This window comes from Catharus ustulatus, chromosome 2 (genome assembly GCF_009819885.2).
Source record: "Catharus ustulatus isolate bCatUst1 chromosome 2, bCatUst1.pri.v2, whole genome shotgun sequence".
NCBI lineage: Eukaryota > Metazoa > Chordata > Aves > Passeriformes > Turdidae > Catharus > Catharus ustulatus.
In genome coordinates, this window is record NC_046222.1 from 72496332 (window position 1) to 72518633 (window position 22302).

Below are 22302 nucleotides of genomic sequence, written 5' to 3' on the forward strand. Positions count from 1 at the left end.
AAGTATAAATAGCGTCATCTGAATAACTATAGCAGAAACATCTTCCCTGTTTATCTTGGGGTTTAAAAATTTAAGCTGCCTCTCAATGTATCTGGCTGATATGACATCTTCAACTGGTTTGGTAACCTTTTTGACAGCCCTTGAACAAGTGAAATTAAAGTTAAGCAGCTGAGACAAACAGTTCCAGAAATATATCCAAGAGAGCTAGCAAAAGCTTTTGATGAGATGCAAATGTTTTATTGGTGCAGTTAACATCATTGTTACGGCAGATTTAATTTGTGAAAACATTTGGAGGAAACTTTAAATAACTGACATCCTTCCCCTTCAATTAAAATGTGACAGCTTAAACTATACATAAACTGAAACACCCTGGCTAGCAGCCTTCTGACTGCTAGAAATATTAGAAACTGAGCGAGGACAGCTTTACAGACTGCCTTTGCACTGGAAGAGAGTCTGAAAGGAAGTACAGTAATTTCACAAATACAAGCCGCACCATTTTGACTAAAATTTTGCTCCCACACTGGAAACGCGGCTTACACTCAGGAGTGGCTAATATGTGAATAATTTTCTGACATTTACAACCCCGGAAGTGCCAGTCAGGGTGCCAAGCCGAGCACCTGCCAGTAAAACTCAGGATTTCGCGATTGTTACAAATTGGATACTGTGTTGCGCGGTGGGTGGGGCCAGTTCAGTGCCGGCAGCGTGCGGAGGGGGAGGGAGGCAGGGGAGCTCCCTCCTTCAGGCGGGGGAGAGGCGGGGGGCTCTGTGCTGACATCCCCGCGGCCCGTGGGGTAAGCGCGGGGCTCCTGCCCCCGCCTGCCGCGGCAGGAGCAGGCAGGCTCCTTCCCTGCCCGTCCCCGCCGCCGTGGGTGCCGGTGGGCTCCATCCCCACCCACCGCTGCCGCCGTGGGTGCCAGCAGGCTCTGTCCCTGCCTGCCACCGCAGGGCAGCACCGGGCCAGGGCGAGCGAGCCCAGTGGCAGCGGTGGCTGGCCCCGAGCGGCCCCACCAAGCTGGGCTACCTGGCCCTGTCAGCAGCCCTGAGCGGGCTGAGCCTTCATAGCCTGAGCCGAGCCAGTAAACCCCGCCCTGCCGCGGTTCTGTTACTATTTGGCAACTTTGTTGCATGCGGGTCCTCACTGCGAACAACAGAGTGGCTTATACTCAGGTGTGGCTTGTTTATGGACAAAGAACAAAATGTTTGCCACCACCTGGCGATGCGGCTTATAGTCCGTGCGTCTTGTATTCATGAAATTACTGTAAGTCCAATGCTGCCACATTTGCAACCTCCTCCTCCAGGCGATGCAGTGCTTTTCCAAAGGCATTTCTATCCTAACATCCTTATCAATACTTCACACTCCTCCAAAGGACAAGCAGCACATGGCTTGTCACAGGGAAAGGTTTAAATATAGGAAGGAATAGGAAGCAAGGTAACACATGCTTGCTGTGGTTTGCTCTTCTCCTGCCAGGATAGGACAAGGAAAATATCCCCAAGGCCATTTGCTTCTGCAAAGTAGCTCTTGTTGTGTTATTTTACATCTAAATGGGCAGGGAAAGTAGCCAGATTGTGTGTCCAGGAGGATGAAAAAACTGCAGAAGCAATAAAATCTTTCTGGCATTTAAGGGAGGCTGCATGTGAGAGAATGTGAGTCCTACCATTCTGAGTCAATGCTAAAGCCTCTCTAAGGTATGCCATGGAGCATTCCTCTTCCAAGAAACCTCTTGAGTGCAAGTTATGAGCTCCTACTCTACTTCTGAGAGTTAAAAGCTTACGTGGACTACAAGAAAACTTGTATTAGCTATTCATAATGCATTATTGCTGAGAGCTTAAGCAAACTCCAGAAAGAAGCATAACCATGGCTTCTGACTGATGAGACATGCAACCAAAAAAAGGTTCAGCAGAATCATGCAGTCTTGCTCAACATGTGAGCTTTTTAATTTTGGTTACAAACCATGTGAAATACCTGAGCTTTAACACTTGAAAAATTACTAGAAGGAAACCCTTCAGAATGCATCACTGGAACTCCTACTATTCATCATTTTCTCATTGGTTTGTGTGCTTTTATGGTATTTTTTGTGTCTAATTTAGATTGGGAACCACAAAATGCAAATTAATATTCCAAAATGAATGATGACTTTGTTTCTCAGACTCTCACATACTAGATGTAAAAAAAAGATTATTAGTCAGTGCTTTCTTAGATTTTAGGTTCTTTTCTACCTCTAGTGTGCATTGTGGAAAAGTAAAGGAACAAATTTACCTTTTCTATTTAATATTGAAGATGAAAATTCAAAGGGAAAAAAGGTCAGTCACTATAAACAACACATTTCTTAAAAAAATTTATATTCCTGACTGACTACTCCATGGACTAATGTCTGGCTATAAAAAAACAAGATTTAGATCTAATTTGGGATCTCTTAAAAATAGGGGTATTAACAAATGGAGAATGATTTTTTCCTTATCAACACAGGATGTTTATTCCTGATTAACTTTATACACCAATGTTAATCTTTAATATATTAAAAATAGCTCTTGCATAACACAATACTTGTCCATGGTGCCTGAAGGTTATGTTCCTCAGAACTATTCTGGTGTTTCCAAAAAAGGCTTAAAGGTCTGTATGTAGATTAGGAACCCTAAACTAGAGGGTTCTACATGGTTGACCTTGAGCCACTATAAAGTGAGAATTTATATAACTTTTAAAAAAATTAATAAATTGTATCATCTGAGTGATGGCCTGGATGTCAGAAACTCTCATGTCCTGATTCACTGCTCAGAGGACAGGACCAGTGCTTTGGGGAGTAGCCTCAGCTCCAGTTAATCAACAGATCTAGGATGTGGCTTGGATCTTTCCACACCAGGGATCAGTGAGCAGTCAGCAGCCAAACATCTGTTTTCAAAAAGACAGAAAGCAGCAGCAGAAACAAAAATTCTTGCAAGGAAGCAGATCCAGTTTCTGAGGAAAAGGGATTTTTTTGGCATGCCGGGTTTCCAGAGGCAGATTTTGCCCTCTTCTGTAACACATGCCATCAACTCTGACATGACAGAGGTGAGGTCATGATGCCCTCTGAACAACAAGGTAGGCTTGCTCTTCAGACTGAGGTGTCTTCTGGGGTGCAGCACAGCTCTGCTCCTGCTCTGGGGGCTCTCTGTCCAATGAAAAACAGTATGTAGGAGGCAGTGAGAACCTGGATCTTATGTCATGGACAGAGTAAAGCAGAATCATGAGCTGAAAACCATTCCTGGTCTCTCTCATACTACAATTACCAACTGAGGACCCAAGTTTATTTCTTGACATCAAGAAACAATCCCAATGGATTTCACCTTGTAAAGACAAACCTGCCACCTATCTTTGTCTGAAAACTAGAACAGTGCAATTTGTGCAGTTTACTTGTGCAAAACAGAGCAATTTTGATGAACTCGTGTTAGAGCTATATAAAGCTTGCACTGAACAACTAAAATAGACTGGTATTCTGATGGGTACGTGAGGCAATCTCCCATGGAAATTTCCTTCCTGTTGCAATCCTAATTGAAACAATATGCTAGTAGATAACTGCCAAACACTCAACTGCTCCCATCACACCGTTTGTTCCAAAGTTTTCTGAACCTCATTGGCAGTCTTGAAAAAAAAACTGTGAAAGAGTCTTAATTAATAGAATTTCTCCTCTCTTTAAATACCACATTTGTGGCATGTGCATATATATGTATATAAATGCAACAATGAGACTCACAATAATTTGTGTTCCCAGTCACTGAGTTACTCAAAAGGTGAGGATACAGTGCCCCACATCATCAGTTCCAACCTTCTTGAAACCTTAAGAAGACAGAAGGACTATCCACCATCAAGTCTGTATTCTGTTGTGGTGTTTTGAGGTTCTTTTATACAATATTCACTTTTTGCAGCATTATGTCAAAAAGGAGCCAGATTCCACGAACCTCTCTCTGCAAGAGAGTTGTATTTCAGCTTCTTTCTGAATTTTTTATGTTTGCATCTAGTTAGGTTGATTCTTAAAATTCTTTTGAAATGCAATTTAGTTGGACCTCTAAAGGCACATAATAAACTCCATTTCGCAAAAACAGTTGACAACCAAAATCAAGTAAAATTGGCTGTTTCAGTGAAGTATAATTGTTAAATAAAGCATATGGTTCAGCCAGCATATAGTGACCCTTTAAAGTGTTATGTATTTTAAGAGACCTCTCACCCTGTTAGGATCATTTGTCTCTGCCCACAGCTGGAAAAGAATGTTGATCTTCACATGTCAGTTCGTACTTAAAAATAAGATCAGTTTATTTTAAACAAGTTTGTAATACTGAATGGATACAGGGCACCAAATTTGTTTCTGTCTCAAATGCAGTCTGTCCAAGCTGATTGTTTCAAGTTCAGAAATACCAAAAAGTGATTAAAAACTGCTACAGTTTCTCTACTCTATTTAAAAATTAATAGACCAAGCAGCCATTACCAACAGACAGAGCTGGAAACTTCCAAGGGAAATGGAAGTGTGTTTGGACAGATTACCTGTCTTTACAGGTAATCTAGGCATTAACCAATGAAAACCCAAGGAAATATGAAGAAATGTCCGATTTTTTTTCCTCAATATTCAATATGTGTCTCAAAGGGTATAAATTAATTTCACATTTACATTTGAGATAAATTGTGAATTTTTAAGAGGCGACAGAGTTCTCAACTTCTCTCAAAGGGTGTCATATCTGCCCTTAATACATGCTAACATTCTAAAAAGTAGTTGCTGTATATTCAGAGTGGTTACTAAAATTTAGACTAAAAAAGCCTATCCTTTAAATTCAGTAAAAGAGTAATCATTTCCCTTCTGCAACTCCACTTGATAAACAGATGTATTTATCAGGAAATACCTTCTCAAAAATGAGATCAGTCACTTTCAACTATGCACAGCCCAGTCTAATTCGAATTCAGATGCAGCTGAAGGCATTTTTCACAGATGGTAATAAAAAGGGCAATGCACTCTTTACTACAGAGGCGTGACTGAATTCATTTAAGCTGTGAAATTACTTCTAATGCTATTGGAAGGCCTTCCTCTTGAAAATGAAATTACTGGGACTGAACCACACAGAGAATTAATAAACTCTAGTATTTCTTAATATCTCTGAATTAACAGAAATAGATAGATTTTCATCTAGCTTTTCCATTACATAAGGGGAACATCTACCACACACCTGGCTCTAGATGCTTATGGCTAAGATATGCAATTCCCTCCTAGTTTTACTCCAACCTGAAAAGCATCTCCTTAGGGCTCTCTTTTTGCAGAAGCAGGCTTAGACTAGACTGCACACGTATGGTTTCACCAGCTCTCCAGACTGCACACAATATAAAATATATGTGTCCTGTCTTTACTGTCTTCTCTTAAGGCACAAAGGAGGACCAACAGGTCTGCTGAGGCTCACCTCTTCATAACCCTAAATCAGATGCTCTGTCTCCTGGTGTTTGTTCAGAAGTAAGAATATGTGACCATGAGCAAAGGATCAGCTAACTGCATCAACATTTTCCATCCTTCTTGAAGATGACCTTAAAAAGAAATCTCTATTTTTAGAGCCATCCCTACCCCCAAAGGCTAGAGTTCCTCTCTAGTTCCTCTTGTTGATCGGTCAGTCCATCTGGAGGGAAACTACAGTGCTTAAAATACAACAGAAAACACGACATAGTTCAGACACTGCTAAGGAAGAAATACACTTTTGCTTGGGTTTTGGATTCTGATAAAAAATACAATCATCACAAGCAACTCTTTCAAGGCATCTGGAAATGCCTTGTGCAAATTCTTCAGTGTGGACTCATTTCTAATAAAATTTATTCAGTGTGCCATATTTCTAATAAAACTGCTTTTTCCAAAACATCCTGAAGTTATCAGAAGGTCACATAAAACTGTAACTACAAGAAGTATATGAAAGGAAAGATCCAATAGCAGGTTCTTTAGTTCCTAAGTTTTTGGGAAAACAAGTAACAGCTTATGGTCTTGCAGTTATTTGAAATATGCCTTCTGGAAGAGGATAAGTGACATCTTACACACTTTCCTATTAAAGCACATTTCAAACCAGCTAATGAATAAAATAAAGAACACATGACTTGTTAAAAATCAAAATTTACAAAAAGCTTTCATCTGGTAACAAGACCTAACCATAGTGCTCTTCAGATTAACCTTCCCAGTCAAATACTGGGCTTGCAGCCCATTTCAGGAATATTCATACACAAGCCAAGGCCCTGAAATCAGCCAGAGTTGTCCAAGAACACCTGAAAGGCCTGTGCCTTTAGAAATCAGCTTGGAAAGAACCACCACTTGTTCAGTATTTAAGCATGTAAAATCAGCAGAATAATGTAGTTCTGTGTGATAAGTGGCATTTTTGTGCCAGCCCAGCTGTAACACTGGGCGATTGTGTTCAAGCAGGAACTGCAGCTCACAAGGCGGCGGCATGACTGCAAGGCCACAGACAAAGGCTGTTTACAAGCTGGGAAACAACCTGAAGTAAGGTTTTAGAAATTATAACTTTATTAGAAATTACATTTATAATCCCATATTCTCAGCAGGGGATCTAGAAGGAAGGGTTCAAAGGAAAGGAACTTATCTATAGAGAGAGAGCTGGACATTTAAAGATGATCAGTCCCACAGACAGGAGGTCGATGTTTGCTGAAACAGGACTCATGTTGTTCAAAGCAGCCATCAGCACCACAGTTGCAGATACCTTTATATGAAACTGTAGAATCAGCTGCAAAAAATTCACTTCTGCTTGAGCACATCAAAATTGCTTCACAAAGTCTAAGTGCTCCCATGGATCATTTTTCATAAGGCATGGATGTTTCTGCTTTATACCACTGTGTGTGGGAATCCTTGGGATACACAGCGAAAAATGTAATTCATAACTTAGACTCTGAAACAGCAAAGTGAAAGTCACTTATGCTTGAGAAAATATAATTATGGTAGAAGCCACAAGGAAATTTTATTGAGACACAATCATCCTTCACTGAAAAGCTGGAGAAATGCACAAGCATTAGAGCTCCCCAAACATGTGAAATAGGCCTTTTTGTTAATCTGGACTATTAAAAATGGCCACTGACTCAATCTATTCTTCAAAATAACTGATCTTGTTTACAGTCCTAATAAGCATGCTGCATAACATAAAGTCAACCCACTTGCATCAGTACCTGTTTTTATTTTAACTCACTCATCTTTAAAAAAGATACTCCTAGTCTAATAATATCAATTTATTTCCAACCTATTTCTGGGGCACAAAGAAATAATGCTTTTATGAATGGAATTTCCATGTTTGAGCTATTAAAAAACATTTTCATGCAACAGTATCTTTTAATGAGTAATTTTGATGTAGTTAACGTCCCCTCTTTTCTTAGCCAACGCCATCTGTTAGTTTATACACTGGAGGCTCAAACAAGAGGTATGCTTTGATGTATTCTGTCATCAATGCTGCTGCCACAGGCTGAGACCATCCAGGTTGAAAGAAAGAAGCTACTGGGTAATGAAGAACCATGAGAGCACTCTGAGCTACCTGGTCAAAAGACAGGGGGCATGGTTCTCTGAGGGACCTGAATCTGTGAGGGGCTAGATGCAATATAGCTGAAAAAATTACTGCTGCTTTTGGGGGTTTTTCCTTTGTGTTACTCAAATTATGCAGACAAGTTGTCACATGGGTAATATGAGGTATTCAGATAGTTACTTATATTGTAAACTTGTAGTGGTAGTGCTGCATCTCTGTAAGCAAACTGGCAACTGTGTTTGATGTAAGAAACAACATGACTAGAAATAGGAGTGTGTTTGTCAGAGTCACTGGTTAATTATTCAGGAGTCTGATTATCATACAGGACACTAAAAGCCTCCCTCTCCTATGGTTGGCCACTAATCATTCCTCCAGAAGAGTCCTATGGAAGCATTAGTATTCCCCCATGGAGCAGGGGAATTGCCCTGCTTTTGCCCTTAGCTTTACCCTATGTTGCTGCCCTCTCTGAAATAGCACTCTGAAATTCTGTAATGTATTGTTACAGGGCCCATCCATTCAGCAGCTTCTTTAAGACCAGTAAGCAAACTGAAGGATTGTCCTCTTTACTCACCCTTTGCCACAGTGCACTGGGGCAGGGGTTTGCAATTATTCTTGATGCTCAGTTTTGAGACTGCTTGATTGTAATAAAGCAGCTGGGAGGCAAAGGCAATACTTAGTAAGGTAGAAGTCCTCTTTGTTTTACAATTAATTAACTAAACTGTCAAAACAATCTTCCAATAGACATGATGTTCAGAGATAAAAAACTGAATATAAATCTTTGAGAGGATTAATTTTACATAGTTGCATACTCTGAGGCTCATATTAAACACATTCAAACCTCATTAGACAGACATGACCATCAGCACAGGCACCTACAATAGCACCCTGGTACTGCATTAAGAAGCAGAGAAGTAATACTCAGGAGACTTTCAAGGACAGATATTAACTTCATAATTTGATATATGAACCCTATCTGTATTACCAGCTAAAAAGAATGTGTTCTCCACTACTATTACTAGTGGATTGACAGAGAAGAATAAATTAGAAATTGATAATTATGTCAATGTTCTAAATATGTTTGCACATTTGAAAATCTGAAGCACTAGAAAATGCTGTCAAACCAATTAAATGTTCCAGAGATTAAAGTATGCTTATCTGGAGTGCACTTTTCACAGCAGTTTTTAGCGGGTTCAAGTTTACTTTGCTCTTAAGCAGGCAATCCAGCAGCTGTGGCAGCAGCCATGCAATAACAAACATCCTTCAGCAGCAATTTGTCTCCCTACCAGCTATAAATGACTCAGCTGTTCATATTAGGCTCCAGGAGTTATTTTGCTAATATTACAGACTTTTACCAAACAGCACACCATCCCTTTCCTCTACAATAGACGCTGGGTTTTTTTCATCGGTTTGAGGCTTTTTTTTGGTTACTCATACCTTCCTTCTGACACAGAATACATTTGTGCTGGTCACCGAGGAGACCAGCTTTCACTTTTCATCAGCCACTAGCAGTACAACTTAAAAATAAATTTGTGCCAGGTCATGTGTTTTTGAAAAAGGGTGTGAAGGTGAAACTAATCTTCAAATGCAAAGGAACTTTGAGCAAGTAAAAACATTAGAACAGCTCTATTAAAATTGAAATTAGCACCATGAATAATTATTTTCATATAAAATTTCCTGTTCAAGTTCCTATTCAATAAACAATTACTACCAGAACACACATTTTAAAAAAACTGTTAATACCAATTGGAAAAAAAAAACCCAAACCAAAAAAAGCTAATTTTGGTGGTACTTCTAAAACATGAAACTTGAAACAAGCCATATAAACAGGAATAAAGTTAAAATTTTTATAATTCTGATAGCTGTATCTGAAAAGCTCAGCTCCTGGCAGCAAGCAATTAAAAGAATGAATGACTTCTTTTTTTTCAAGTTTTAATTTAAGGCCAACAGCTTGTGGGAAGTGTTAAAGGGATTATTATCTTTTTTTTCCTCCTATGGTCAGAATCATGACTCTTCATGATTGATAGTACTGCACGCAGCACCAACCACTCCTTCAAAGTCCAAAGATTATAATCATAGACTGAGACAATTTCAAGGAGCTGAGAGAGGAGCAAGAGGTATGACATAAGAAAATAACAAGCAGTAACCTTCTATACACAAAGAGTAAAAAGACTGGAAAAGTAAAAAATTCAAAAAGTAATGCATCTGTTGACAATCAGAAAGGGATCTCACAGGGATCTCTGTTCTTTACTGTTGTGTGGGCAGCTCTGTACCAGATTACCCATTACCTTCATGGTACAGTTCCCAATCCTACCTACACTGTGACCACTCAGAGGTGTCAACTAGAGAAAATATCCCTTCAAGACGTGTGCTGCCCTGGAAAAACACTCTGGGTGCACACCACAAATTTCCCACGTAGATTTGGTGTTTCCTTAGGTCTCTGCAACGTTCCAATTTCCAATATCAACCCATGCTGAAACTGAGTTAGAAACCTATCACATCCTTACTCACCTGTTTATTCAATTGAGCTGAAAGTTATTTTAACATTTTAATAGGAGCAGTACAGGCAGAAACAAAAAACTTCTAGAGTATTACTTTTATGACATAGTAACAGTAAGAGACTGCTATATTTGTTAGTAGGATGACACTTAAAGCAGTAACAGAGTAGTGAAGCAGCTTCTAGCAGCTTGATGATCTTCTAGCAGCTGGTGATCCTACAAGAAAAGGCTGCAATTCAGACAGTGATTTGTGTGCCTTGGATCCTGTTTCAGAGCAGGGCTCTCCAAACAGTCTTAAGTTGTTCACTGAATAGTCCCCTGAAACCAGCCCAAAGCAATTAAACAGGGGATGAAAGCATGAAGCAGACCCTGCATAGTTTCATGCAGGGCTCTTGTGGGTGCATAACAACAGCCCTTCCAGGAGCAGTGATCCATTACAATTCATGCACACAGCTCCCTGTAACATGGCTAGGGAGCCCACGTGGCAGCAGTAGGCTCAAATGAATCGACTGACCTGTGTAACAGGACACTATTAAGCCTACTCTTTATTTCTAACAAACTGGCCCAGGACAGGGCTAGCGTGGATGCCATGCTTCCACAAGGACAGCAACAACCTGTGCGACTCCACAGAATATTCTGAGCTTTCCACAGGGCTATGGTAAGAATTTTAAAATCCGCAAAATGAGTGTCAAAGCTAGCAGACCTCTGCCAAAGCTTTTCAGGTGATGGTAAACTATGTGTATAAAGTCTAACAGTAGAATTGCAAAACATAACAGCAGGACTAAATAGCTAAAAGAATCTCCAGTATTAGAGGTTGGGTTGCCAAACAGTGAAATAGTATTGCAACATTTCATTTTGATACTTCAAGCTTAGCATAATAGCAAAGTTTATGATAATCCAGATAGTAATGTGAGTCTTGCAGATTTGTTACTTGATAGGTAATGAACAGCAGCATATACATATATATCCCTGCCTTGCTGAGGTTGACACTTCTAGAAGTAATGTCCTAAAGCATCCAGTCTGTTGTGCTGCAGATATACAAAAATTAACTATCTTCTCAAAATCTAACCTTTTTATGATAGTTATGTGAGAACTCAGAGCACAGGCATATCAAATACCTTGCCAAATCTTTAAAAAATAAACTAAGAAATAACATGATACCAAAACTAAGCTCCTGTTCAATTTACTACCAAATCTCTAATTTTCACTAAAGATGAAGTTCCCTTTCAAACTTCCATAAAACTGCAACCAGCAAGACTACAACTTTAAGTAAAACAGACGAAATGAAGAACAGTGACCAATCATACAGAAAAAAAATATTTGGTTACATAAAGAAACACAAAACTAAAGCAAACCCAGCAATCTGGGCTGACCTCCATGTTTCTCACTCTCCCAGCTGCAGTGCTGTATATTTTAAGGACAACATACATATTGAACAAAGGAAAACAAAATCCCCTAAAAAACTCCACAACATTTATACAGATTGATTGATAGTCCCACATATATATATTATTTTTTATATAACACCTTCTTATGTGGTGATTTCTGCAGACAGAAAGTCACTATGGAAGAAACTTATTAATTTTGTAAACTTCACACTATCCCACTAAACTGCAGATACTATTTTTAGTTCTCCCTAGCACTAAGCAGACAGGGAATCCAAGGCACAGTGCCAGGATGTAAACCCACTCCTTCTGAGCTGGCTTTAATCATGTTGCCTTGCTCCTACTTGGCTCCCATGTTTAGGTCAGCAAATTTTCCCAAGGCTAAATCTGAATATATGCACACATATGCCGTGGATAATCTGGGTGTGTTTCTTCATGAATAATTTAAATAAAAGTATGGTGTGTTGCTCCTACTGAAAGGCTCACTTGATTTTCTTTTGGCAAGGTTCACCCAAAAAACTGCTGCTGAAAACAGCCAACATCTTGTGTCTATTTATAATGTAGTTGGTTTACAAAAAAAGTGTATCCTCTTTACAAGTTATTTTTTGTACTGCTAAAGTTTGCAGTTGTGCTGCACAGAAAATTGAGGCCCTCAAGTGAGTACGACCATAAAGTCAGCCCAGAAGTATTGTTTACAAAAGGGATACTTGTTTGAAATTGTTCTCTGTAAAAAACAAGTCTTGTACAAAAACCTAAACCAAGTTTTACAGAAAAAAGCAATATTTTCCATAGAAAGCTCCCTTATCAGTTGTTGTGGGATTTGCACATCAGAGCAGCATTTTGGGATCTTAAATTATGTTCTTGGTTTTTCGTTTTTGTAGAGTAGTTTGTTTGGCAATTTGTGACCTAACTGCTTAATTGCCACAAAAGCACCATGACATTGAGGGCAGTCTGGTATTTATTTTCTTTGCCAACTATGACAGCAGGTCATACACACAATTCCTTCATCTTCTAATTTGCACACCAGCAGCAATGTATTTTTTCCCCTTAGACTACCAAGGTTGTAATTCTGCACGCTGTGACAGAGCTGGGGCAGGCAGGAATTGCAGACCTTTGCGTTTGTACGGCACCTGAAGGTCAAACATCAGCTTCTAACACAGGCTTTAGCTGGAGCTGCTGTGAAGCTTCATTTCTGCCCTTCAGCCAAGCAGCAAGCAAGCAACTGGTTCCTCCCTGGCAAATACAGCACTGTTAAATATACATTACCCCACTCTATTTTTATTTAGAAATCTTACCGTAACTTGAGATGGAGTTGTTAGGAATAATCAAGCCAAAGCAAGAAACAAACGACGAAGAGCCACACGAATATATGCGTCAACAAGTTATCACTGCACGTCCTAGTCTTTCACTGCTCTGTTACTGAATATTTACTCTATTTCAGAAATACTTAAGAATCCACAGACAACTGACTGTTCCCAAAGTTCCTGGGACATTGCTGCTTTTTGCTATTTTTCTGAATTAACACAACAGGAAACGCATATCTGTGTCACATAATACATAAAATATATTTAACAACAGCATTCTAAAAAATAAATATTTATTTATCTTGCTAGGAAAAACAAAATCATGAACAGTCGGGAAGGCAGTCACTGCTATGCCCTGGAGGATAATATTCTGACTTCCCTCAACATGTTTTTCAATGCATCAAGGATCTCTAAACAGCACTGTGCAGATCTGCATGTTCCTGCCAAGAAGAGTAATGAAATAAAACATAACCTCAGTCACTTTAACAGAGCAAGCTCTTTGTTAAGGTTTATCAACATACAAAAATGAACTTTGTGACTGAAATATACCTTTAAAGTCAGCTGCAATGGGAGAGGGAAAACTGCAGAACTAAGGGATGGTAGAGCTGGAAAAAAGCCACACTGCTATGGTATTGGTTTTATCTTACCCAACAGCTTCCACAAGTCTTTCACACTGGCTTTGAACAACGTTCTCTTTCATGTTTGCATTTTAAATTTATTTAATCCTTCAGAAATGTGCCACGTGCCCAATACTGTAGAATCCTACCTATCTTCAGCAATTCCAGAGATGCAGAAGAAAATCCTCAACCATATTACCCATCCAAATTTCTGGAAAGCATTATTTTTAAAAGTCTATCTAATTCTGAATACATAAAATGATTTTAAAAAGGAAAATTATGGATGCCATGAGAAAGCAACCAGATTTGAACAGAAACAAAGACAATTCACTACTGCAAGTAGCTGATAAAGTCAGGAAATGTGGTTGAATAGATACAATTCCTCCAAAGCATCAAGCAGAGTTTCTGAATAGCATTAGGATTCCAATAAAAATTTAAAAATGAAAAAAAAAGGTGTTTCTTTTTTGCAGTGGTTCAACTGAAGTGTTTTGGTACTCTTACAAATGATCTAAACTGAAAGGAGTTGTAACACAACTGCATAATTATTAGCTCATGACATATTTTTGAGGATCTGAACAGAAAATTTAAGAGGTCATCCATGTATTTACTATATGGCATCAACCTTATCTGAACTTCATGCTGTGACAGCATTTGAAGTACACATTGAAAGTTTTTGTTCAGTTGACTCAACTAAAACCACACAAAAAGACATAAAAACCACATTTAGGCACTGCAGCTGAAGCCAAGACACAAAGTTTGATCTTGCAAAGTAAAATGATACCTATAGTCTTGCTGGTGCCAAAGTTTTCCCTTTTTTGGTCCAGAAAGAGTCTGTTAAGAGAGCAGTAGAAATCCTGGTAGCACCACCCTCTCCAAAAGAGCACCAAGTAATTAAGTTCTCACTCTAAGTCCTAATTCCCTGCAGCAGGGAGAGGAGGCAGGGGGCTAAGCAGACCATTTCACCTAAGAGGGATGGCTTTAAGCAGGCTTTGCCTCAAACAGCAAAGGCACAGTTGCTGCTTATTTCAAGCAGGGTGGCTGCTACAGACAGGCAGAAGCAAGGAAGGGAGAGCAGCTTGAGACGATCATAGGCTTTGTACTGGTAGAGCATGTCTGCGTTCAGAAAAAAAACTAACTGGATTTTTCAAAATACATAGTTAACTTTCATAAAATATAAAACTTAAGACTAATATGGGTTGCCATGAGCCCTTTCAGTCAAATGCATGTGGTTTTGTTTGCTTTGTGTGGGCTTTTTTGTCATTTTCTCTGCAGTCTTAAATACAATATCAGAACTAAACCCATCCAGCAACTGAAATACCAGAGTAATTTCAGATCTACAGGACCATCAAGAATATTTATTTGCTCACCTCACTGATGTACCAGATGTCACCTGATTAATGCACCTGAAAACGAGTAAAAAACCTCAACATGTTCACGGACGAAAACAGGCACATCCAAAACTTATGCATGTTCTCTGGTACCCAAAACAAATCACAAAATAGGAAGTCACATAGTTCATGCATCCCTGGTGTAATCACTCACATATTTTTATCCTGGCCTGTGACATTCAGTATTGTCTTTTTATATTTTGACCTCTCTAGGGACAATATAGCTGTTTGACAAATGATCATATGCTGTCTTGCACTCTGCTTTATTTTGGAACCCATGTAACTGCATGTGGTCTTGATGTATGTGTGTCAGAACATAAGGTGACAGACACTGCTTAATAGGTGATACAGAACAGGAAAGCACAGCGCCTATTTCTAAATTAAATCACTTCACTTTGCTGCCTTAAATTTGGTTTTCAGCAGCCCTGGAAACACCGCATTATTTAATTTTTATAAGATTTTTACTCTTGAAGGTCTTGTAGGTTTTTTTATCTTCTTGTGGTTTCTAAAGGTATCTCAGAACAGGACATAACACAAAGGTGGAAGATACCACAGTCCACACATGTGATGAGAGACAAAAGCCAGATTGGAAAGAAACTCTTCCCTTTTCTTCTTGACCCTGTACTTGAAATAGTATCTGAAACCACAAGGGAAACAAAACCAGGCGGCAGAGGACAGCTGGTACCATGAGGGGACCATGCCAATGCTGCTGAAAATCTGCATGACCTACAGACCAGGCAGCAGCCTCTGAACTGGTCCCAACTCACTGCGGTATTCATTCACCACTTTACCTCAGAGAAACTCAAGATGTTCAGGGAGCTCCAAATGGGGAAGATTGATGGAAGAGATCCAAGGAATGGTGAGCTGTGTACATCAAATGCTGTACCAAACCTTAGCAAAGAGCAGAGATTCATAGGCATCAGGAACACCACTATTTGATAATGGCTGTTTAGAAATTAAATGTTTTCTAGAACTCACTTTTATAAATAACCACCTCCAAGCATTTTGGTCAGATATTTTCATTGCCCCTAAAAATCAAACTCTCCTTGTTGGCAAGACATACATATGCCAGCTAAATATTTTTTAAAGTCAGATTTCTATTTAATTGTTTTTCAAAGAAACTGCCTCTGCATTGACAGACATAACCAAAAAAAAAAAAAAAACCCCAAAACCAACCCTAGAAAAAAATAATCAGAAGAGAAGCCTTGATTTTGTATTCTTAGATACACACAAACTCCTTTCTTTAAAACAGCCCTATTATCTGGTCACTGTTTACCTATTTCACCTTAGTGAAATGCATAATTTCATGGTTTTTTTTTTTTTGCCTTTTTGAAAATACAGTCCTCCAAGACATTGCTTCTACTCCTCAAATAATGGGTGGTTTTCGTGAACTGCAAAAGGAAAAAGTGAATTAATTATTTCCACAAACATGACAGACAAGGGTATTTAAAACCATTCCCTTTCCTCTCCTAAACTTTAGCCAGGAATAAAAAGGCCACATATTGCCATTTAGAAACACTTCAAAATTTTAATGTTTTTATTATTTATTCTGTTTGTGATGTGGGAAAAAAATATTATGGACAGGATGTTCAAAAGCAAAATTTAAAGACAGTTTTACAATCCTAAAATGAAAAGTACTCTCATTTTCAAGAAAAAAAGTGCCAAATCTATTAAGGAAATCAAAAATGAAACCTTAAGCTCTCAACTTTCAGTTTCCAAAAAAGGGAGTGCAAGACTTTTCATCTGAGGCTGTATAGCCCACATAAGCTAGAGATAATAAGGCTGCTCTCCAAACAATTCTGCATTCATTGCAAGCCTTTAACATCCATGCTTTGTTCTGAGTCATTGCTTTTCAGCTTCTCAACCCATTAATTAAATTTTGACCCAAAAGAACTTAAAAAAAATTTACCTTTTTCGTCCCTCCAAGACTTGTTTTCTTAGTAAAAACTGGGACAACCTATTTTTCTCATGAAAAATCTTTCCTTGGCAACCAAATTGCACTATCAACCAAATGTCATTTCTCCCATTTGTTACAGAATCCTTCAAAACCTACAGCATATCTATTTTGTCATGTCTGTTATACCTATTCAAAACACATCTTATCAGACAACTCAACTAGTGCAATACTTGAATATGAATTCCAACCATGCTGTATATATGTACTTCCTACACCTTGACTTTACTGCCATTCAGCTCATGCTCCTATATCACATAAAAATCAAAGTACAACAGAAATATGCATGTAAACTTGACAAACTTTGTTCTTCAAACATTTCTAACTTGCATTCGCCAGTAAGAAACTTGATGTAACATGATATTCATAGAACATAAAAGCCTCCTTTGGCTAGACTTTGTACTGATTCCTTGCTTTTCCAGAACAATTGTCATACATCCTTGCTTTACTGAAACACATTGTCCAACAGAAAAGAAACACATTCTTGGAACACACAAGTGTTTCTGACAAGTGGGTTGTCTCCAGCTCTTGTCTCTGAGCTGTTACCTCTCCAGTTCTTATCACAGATTTACACTGTCACCAAGAGGCTCCATTACTCTGCTTCACCTTGACAAAGCCTAGACCCTTAACACATGGGTGTAGCACAAAAACACAGCTATAGAACATACCCACAAGAGCTAAATTCAACTGGAGTCTATCCACCTGAACTTCTTCTTTTTTCCCCACAGATCGGATTACTTTTGAAACCTTGTAACAGTACTCTTTTATCATGCTTATAAGTTTGAGAAGAGAAAACCAAAATGCATGAAATGAGTTCTTACTTAACTGGAGGAAAACTATCTTCACTAATAAGAATCAAGTATAGTATAATTTGATTTTAGATGCCAGTTCAGGTTAAAAAAAAAAATCCTCTCAAAACAGGCTTATTCATGTTTCAAGCAGGAAGCACACAGTCTAGATCAGTTTGATAATAATAAAAAAACTGCAGAAAGAGATCATACCATAAACCTCTCCCCCAGAGAATAAGGAACTCAAGGCAATTGTCAAGCTGCACACAATTAAAATCTGGTTTACAGAATAAAATCAGTATTTAATGGTAAAAATGTGTTAAAGTTGAGCTTGAAAATACTAATTAAACAGTCTTTTCTCAGTGGCTGCAAGAAGGGGTATGCCTGCCATACTTATAAACTCTAACTTCTGGGTTAAAAAAAAAAAAATCTGTTCCCAGGATTGTAAAGAAAATATTTCAAATATAAAATGAGACAATGCTGTCATCTGATGTCTATGTACAATCTGCGCATACTCGATAATTCTCAAATGACAGCAACACAAAATAACAAATCTCTGGCTGCTCCTCACAGGCTACCAGGCAACACAAAATAGACAACTCCCCTTATCCACTCCAGATGGCTACTGCTTTGAACAGTTACATGAAGCAGCAAACACTGTAGTAAGTTCCAAGGGAGGAAAAAAAAAGGCAAACATTTCTCTTCCTATCTCCACCAGTCAGATGGCTTCAGATGTCTCCCCTTGTAATTAAACAGCAAAAGAAAGACACACACCCACACTGCTAATCCAATAAAAGCATCTTAGCATCCACTGTCATGCTGACATGCTCTGGGTTTGACACTCTGCTGAAGTACTACTCCAGAACAGCAGTCACCTCACTGGCTCCTACTTTTCAGCTCTGCCTAAAATTTGCAGGCTTTCAAATTAAATATGAAGGTGCTTCATACTACTAGCTTGCTCTCTCATTTTTCTCCAGTCACAGCAAATAATGTTAAATGATGTTATCTTACCATCTGATATAATCTAAGCACATATTACACTGGCTTTTCACTGGTCATCTGGTAAAGAAATTCACAGAGAATGGCAAGAGGCAGTGCTTTTTTCTATAAATACCAGCCCTTTTTGTGATCATAGTGAATGCATGTGCATCCTAAACAGCTGGTGGACAAAGCTACAGGCTTGAAGCCAAAACTTTCATTTTCACCTACACTGTTTTACAAATTATCATGGTAGCACCCATCCCTCAAAAGTCATTCATTAACCTCTCACTTTTATAATTAACACACACCATTCAAAATTATGGCTAGCTGTCTAACTCAGAGACCACAAGACATCCCCTGCACCTCTCCTTCATTCCAGAGTTACTTAGTGTGCTGCTAAACTGAGTACTGCCAAAATGGACAATACCACGGCTTTGCAGTCATCTCCGGCAAATCTGAAGTCAGCATAAGTTCCATAGAATCACAGAACAGTTTGGCTTGGATGGGGTCTTAAAGACCAGCTAATTCCACCCCCACCGCTGGGAACACCTTCCACTAGACCAGGTTGCTCAAAGCCCCACCCAACCTTGAACAATTCCAGGGGCTGGAGTATCCACAACTTCTCTGGAGGTTCTGGAAAGGCTATTTGACCCTTCCCCTTCTTGGCCATTCATTGATACCACATGCCTTCAACCCACCTGCCTTGATGTAAACAGTCATTAGGGTTGCATAGTAAAGCAAATGAGGGAAGCAGTTTGGAAGCACTCCAGAGAAGGTAAGGAGGAGCAAGCTTAACACCAGTCAATTCCTGGATCGTGTTTGCTGTATGGTTGCACAAACACTTGTGCTGCCATAAGGACAAAGCTGAGAGGAAGAAACAAGGGGTTGAGGTTTGAAGAGGACAGGATCACTTTTCTCAGTAGCAGTGCCAACTTAGGTTGGCTGAAAGTCACTATAGCCTAAGATGGAAAATGAGGTTGTCTTAAAGTAACAGCTGTGAAAATACTTTCTAAGTTAATACACAACATGAGGCTCATGTAAACACTACAAAACAGAAGTGTGTCAAGATCCTGAAAGCAGGCAAGGACAACATCAATTCTAAAATAAACAACTAAGAGCTTAGAAAGCAGACTTTTAAAGCTAGTAACCTGCAGCTTGACTTCACCCACTCAGGATTAAGTTTTAGCACAGACCAACAGCTAGATACCTCCACAGGCTTAGCCAACCAAACCTCAACAAACTGATAATGAAACTCAGGGTGGAGATGGGGGAAAGCCACCTTCTTTTCCTTTTGGTACCTTAAAAAAAACCTGCCTGTTAGTCAGACACTTGTGAATCACATCACTAGCTCTGCATTTACTACCCTCAGTGTAGTTCAAAATCGTGCTGAATAATGCTCCTGGGAGGGATGGATATAGTCTTTATTAATGATAACAAAGTTTAAAAAATCTTAACAGGTGTAACTAAAACCTGAACAAGATACATTCACATTAACAACTTCTTTCTATTGAAAGACTTTACCTACAGTATCAGTTTGATTTAATTCAATGCACATAAGGGCACCTTCCCCATGAGGGAAGAAGCACAGACGTATGGATAGAGCTTTAGTCAGAAACAGCCTTCCAAATGTAAACATATGTAGTACTTTGCACATTCACTGGAGTACTAGGGATTCACTATCTTAAAGCAAGATTGTTTTACAAACTCTCAGTACCAGTACAGACCTACCCCAGAAATAAATTTGATTCAGCATCCTCTGCCAACAGCAGGAACCTTAGATCGCCTGAACTCCTAAAAGGACATTCGGGCTCCTCCCCTGCCAGTTAATGATCCCCTCCATGCTCTTGCTGCGTGCTCTCCTGGCAGAGCTCAACCCACAGCAGTTGCCACCAAGTTAAGCACAGTTACCTCCACTTGGGATACTGCCTGTCCTTAAGCCACAGCTATGAATGCAACCTAAATGCATCATGTTCTCTCTGGAAGTATGCCGGCTCAAATAAAAGCTAATATACCAAGAACTTTTTAGTAGTTTTCTTAATACTTCCTACCCTCCTCACTTAAGAAATCCCAAACAAAGAAACGACAGCAGCTGTTCAGTACATGCAGTAAGTCAGCTATCTTCTAACTGCAAGAGTTTTTCCTCCAGTTAGTGAAAACTGGAGAAGGTATTCTGACTTGCTCAATCAAAGGACTGTTATCAAAAGGTATTTTTCTTGTGTCATCTTGCTAAATTGATTATCCAACCTACACGTCCACCCACTATTGCTCACATACTCTAAACGGGAGAGAAAGAAGTCTGGTGCACATTTGATGTTACAGCCAAAGCCAGCTAGATAGTCAGGAAAACACAATGTTACTGCTAGGTCTCTTTTTCCAGTTGGCACTTTATCAAATATGTCCCCACCCAAACCTAGCCTTGTTTGTAGCACTACTGCATATGCCTGAGCACGGCCAGGTGTCCTCAGCGTGACCCGTGAGCACAACAGGACCCGCTGGTCACGAATGATCGCTCCTGCACCACGGGGGTCTGAGGAAAAGCACCATCCTCCACTATTCCATCCCCGTCCAGCACTGACAGCACCGCTGGGACGCTTTAACACAAACCCTGCCTCCTGCTCGTAGAGCGCACTGCGCCCTTGCCACTGAGCTGCTGCAGGACGCGAGGCCTCCCCACGGAGGGTGGACCGGGAAGAAAGGGGCTCCACGTCGCCGGGCACTGCGCTCCGCAGAGCTTGGTACCCCGGGCCTGGCAGGGGCTGGCAAGGCACCCCTCGGCCATGCGGGGCTCTGTGTCCCACTGTCCCCACTCCCGCGGAGCCCAAGGGCGCTGCAGCCGCCTGCGCTGGAGGGGCAGAGCGGAGCGAGCCCGGCGGGCACGGCCGGCCCCGGGCGGGCTCCCCCACGGCGCGGGCGGGCGTGCGGAGGTCGCGGTCCCGCAGCGCTCCGCAGGCAGCACCGTGCTCCGCCCGGCGAGGACAGGAGCCAAGCGGGGGGACCCCGGGCAGCGCCCCCGCCCCCTGCCCCACTCGCCTGGTTGGGGTCGGTGGCCCGGAAGACGTGGCAGGCCATGGGGGAGTCAGGGTTGTCGGGCTGCGCCTTGATCAGGTAGGCGAAGTAGGTGAGGTCGTGGCTGTTGTGGATGAAGCGGGCGATGTGCTGCGCCTTGTGCTCGAAGATGAAGACGGCGGGCGCGGGGCTGGCGGAGCGGCCGGGGCCGGCGGCGGGCCCGGGGCTGGCGGGCACGCAGCGCAGCGTGGGCGAGCCCAGCAGCAGCAGCACCTCGCGGGCCGGCACCCCGCTGCCCGGGGCGCCGCCGGGCTCCTGCCGCTGCCCGCGGCGCCGGATCTCGGCCACCAGCCAGGGCAGCATAGGCAGCGTGGTCCGCCGGTCCAGACATGACGAGCCCACGTACCACAACCTGAAGCGCTTCTCTCCCGGCGGGGCCGGCTGCGGCTCGGGCTCGGGCTCCAGGGGGTGGGAGAGGGGCTCGCCCTCCCCTCGCTTCTCCATGGCGGGTGTCGGGGCGCAGGACGCGGGGCTCCGCGGCCGCTTCCCCGGGCGCCAGGTGCAGCCGGCGGGGCCTGCGCTCGGCCGGAGCCGCCGCTAAACGCGCATCCCGCCGGGCACGTCCCCGCCGCCGCGCCGCCTCCTGCCTGCCCGCGTGGGGTCAGCCCGCGGGGCGGGGAAGGACGCCCGAGACACCCCTCTCCTCCTTCTCCTCCTCCTCCTCAACGCCCCGGGGCGGAGCGGCGAGGCTACGCCCCGAGCGGGCTCCAGTCCTGACCACCCCCAGCTCAGGGGCGGGACAGCCCCGCCGACCCGGGCCCCGAAGGAAAACACAGCGTGCGCTCCGCTCCCGGTTCTGCCAAGTGCTGCCG

General features: G+C 41.4%; 1 protein-coding gene across 4 annotated transcripts in view; it reads right to left on the reverse strand.

The window, feature by feature from the left end:
* TBC1D4 (TBC1 domain family member 4) overlaps positions 1-21979 on the reverse strand; it is a 102203-nt gene extending 80224 nt beyond the window's left edge. For 2 of the 4 annotated variants that reach the window (XM_033051482.2, XM_033051480.2), the window contains exon 1: positions 21455-21979. In XM_033051482.2, the coding sequence (XP_032907373.1) occupies positions 21455-21934 (480 nt within the window). In that variant the 5' untranslated portion in view covers positions 21935-21979. The remainder of the gene's footprint in view (positions 1-21454) is intronic. The other 2 variants (XM_033051484.2, XM_033051483.2) reach the window with 1 other exon arrangement.
* Positions 21980-22302: the final 323 nt, after the last annotated feature.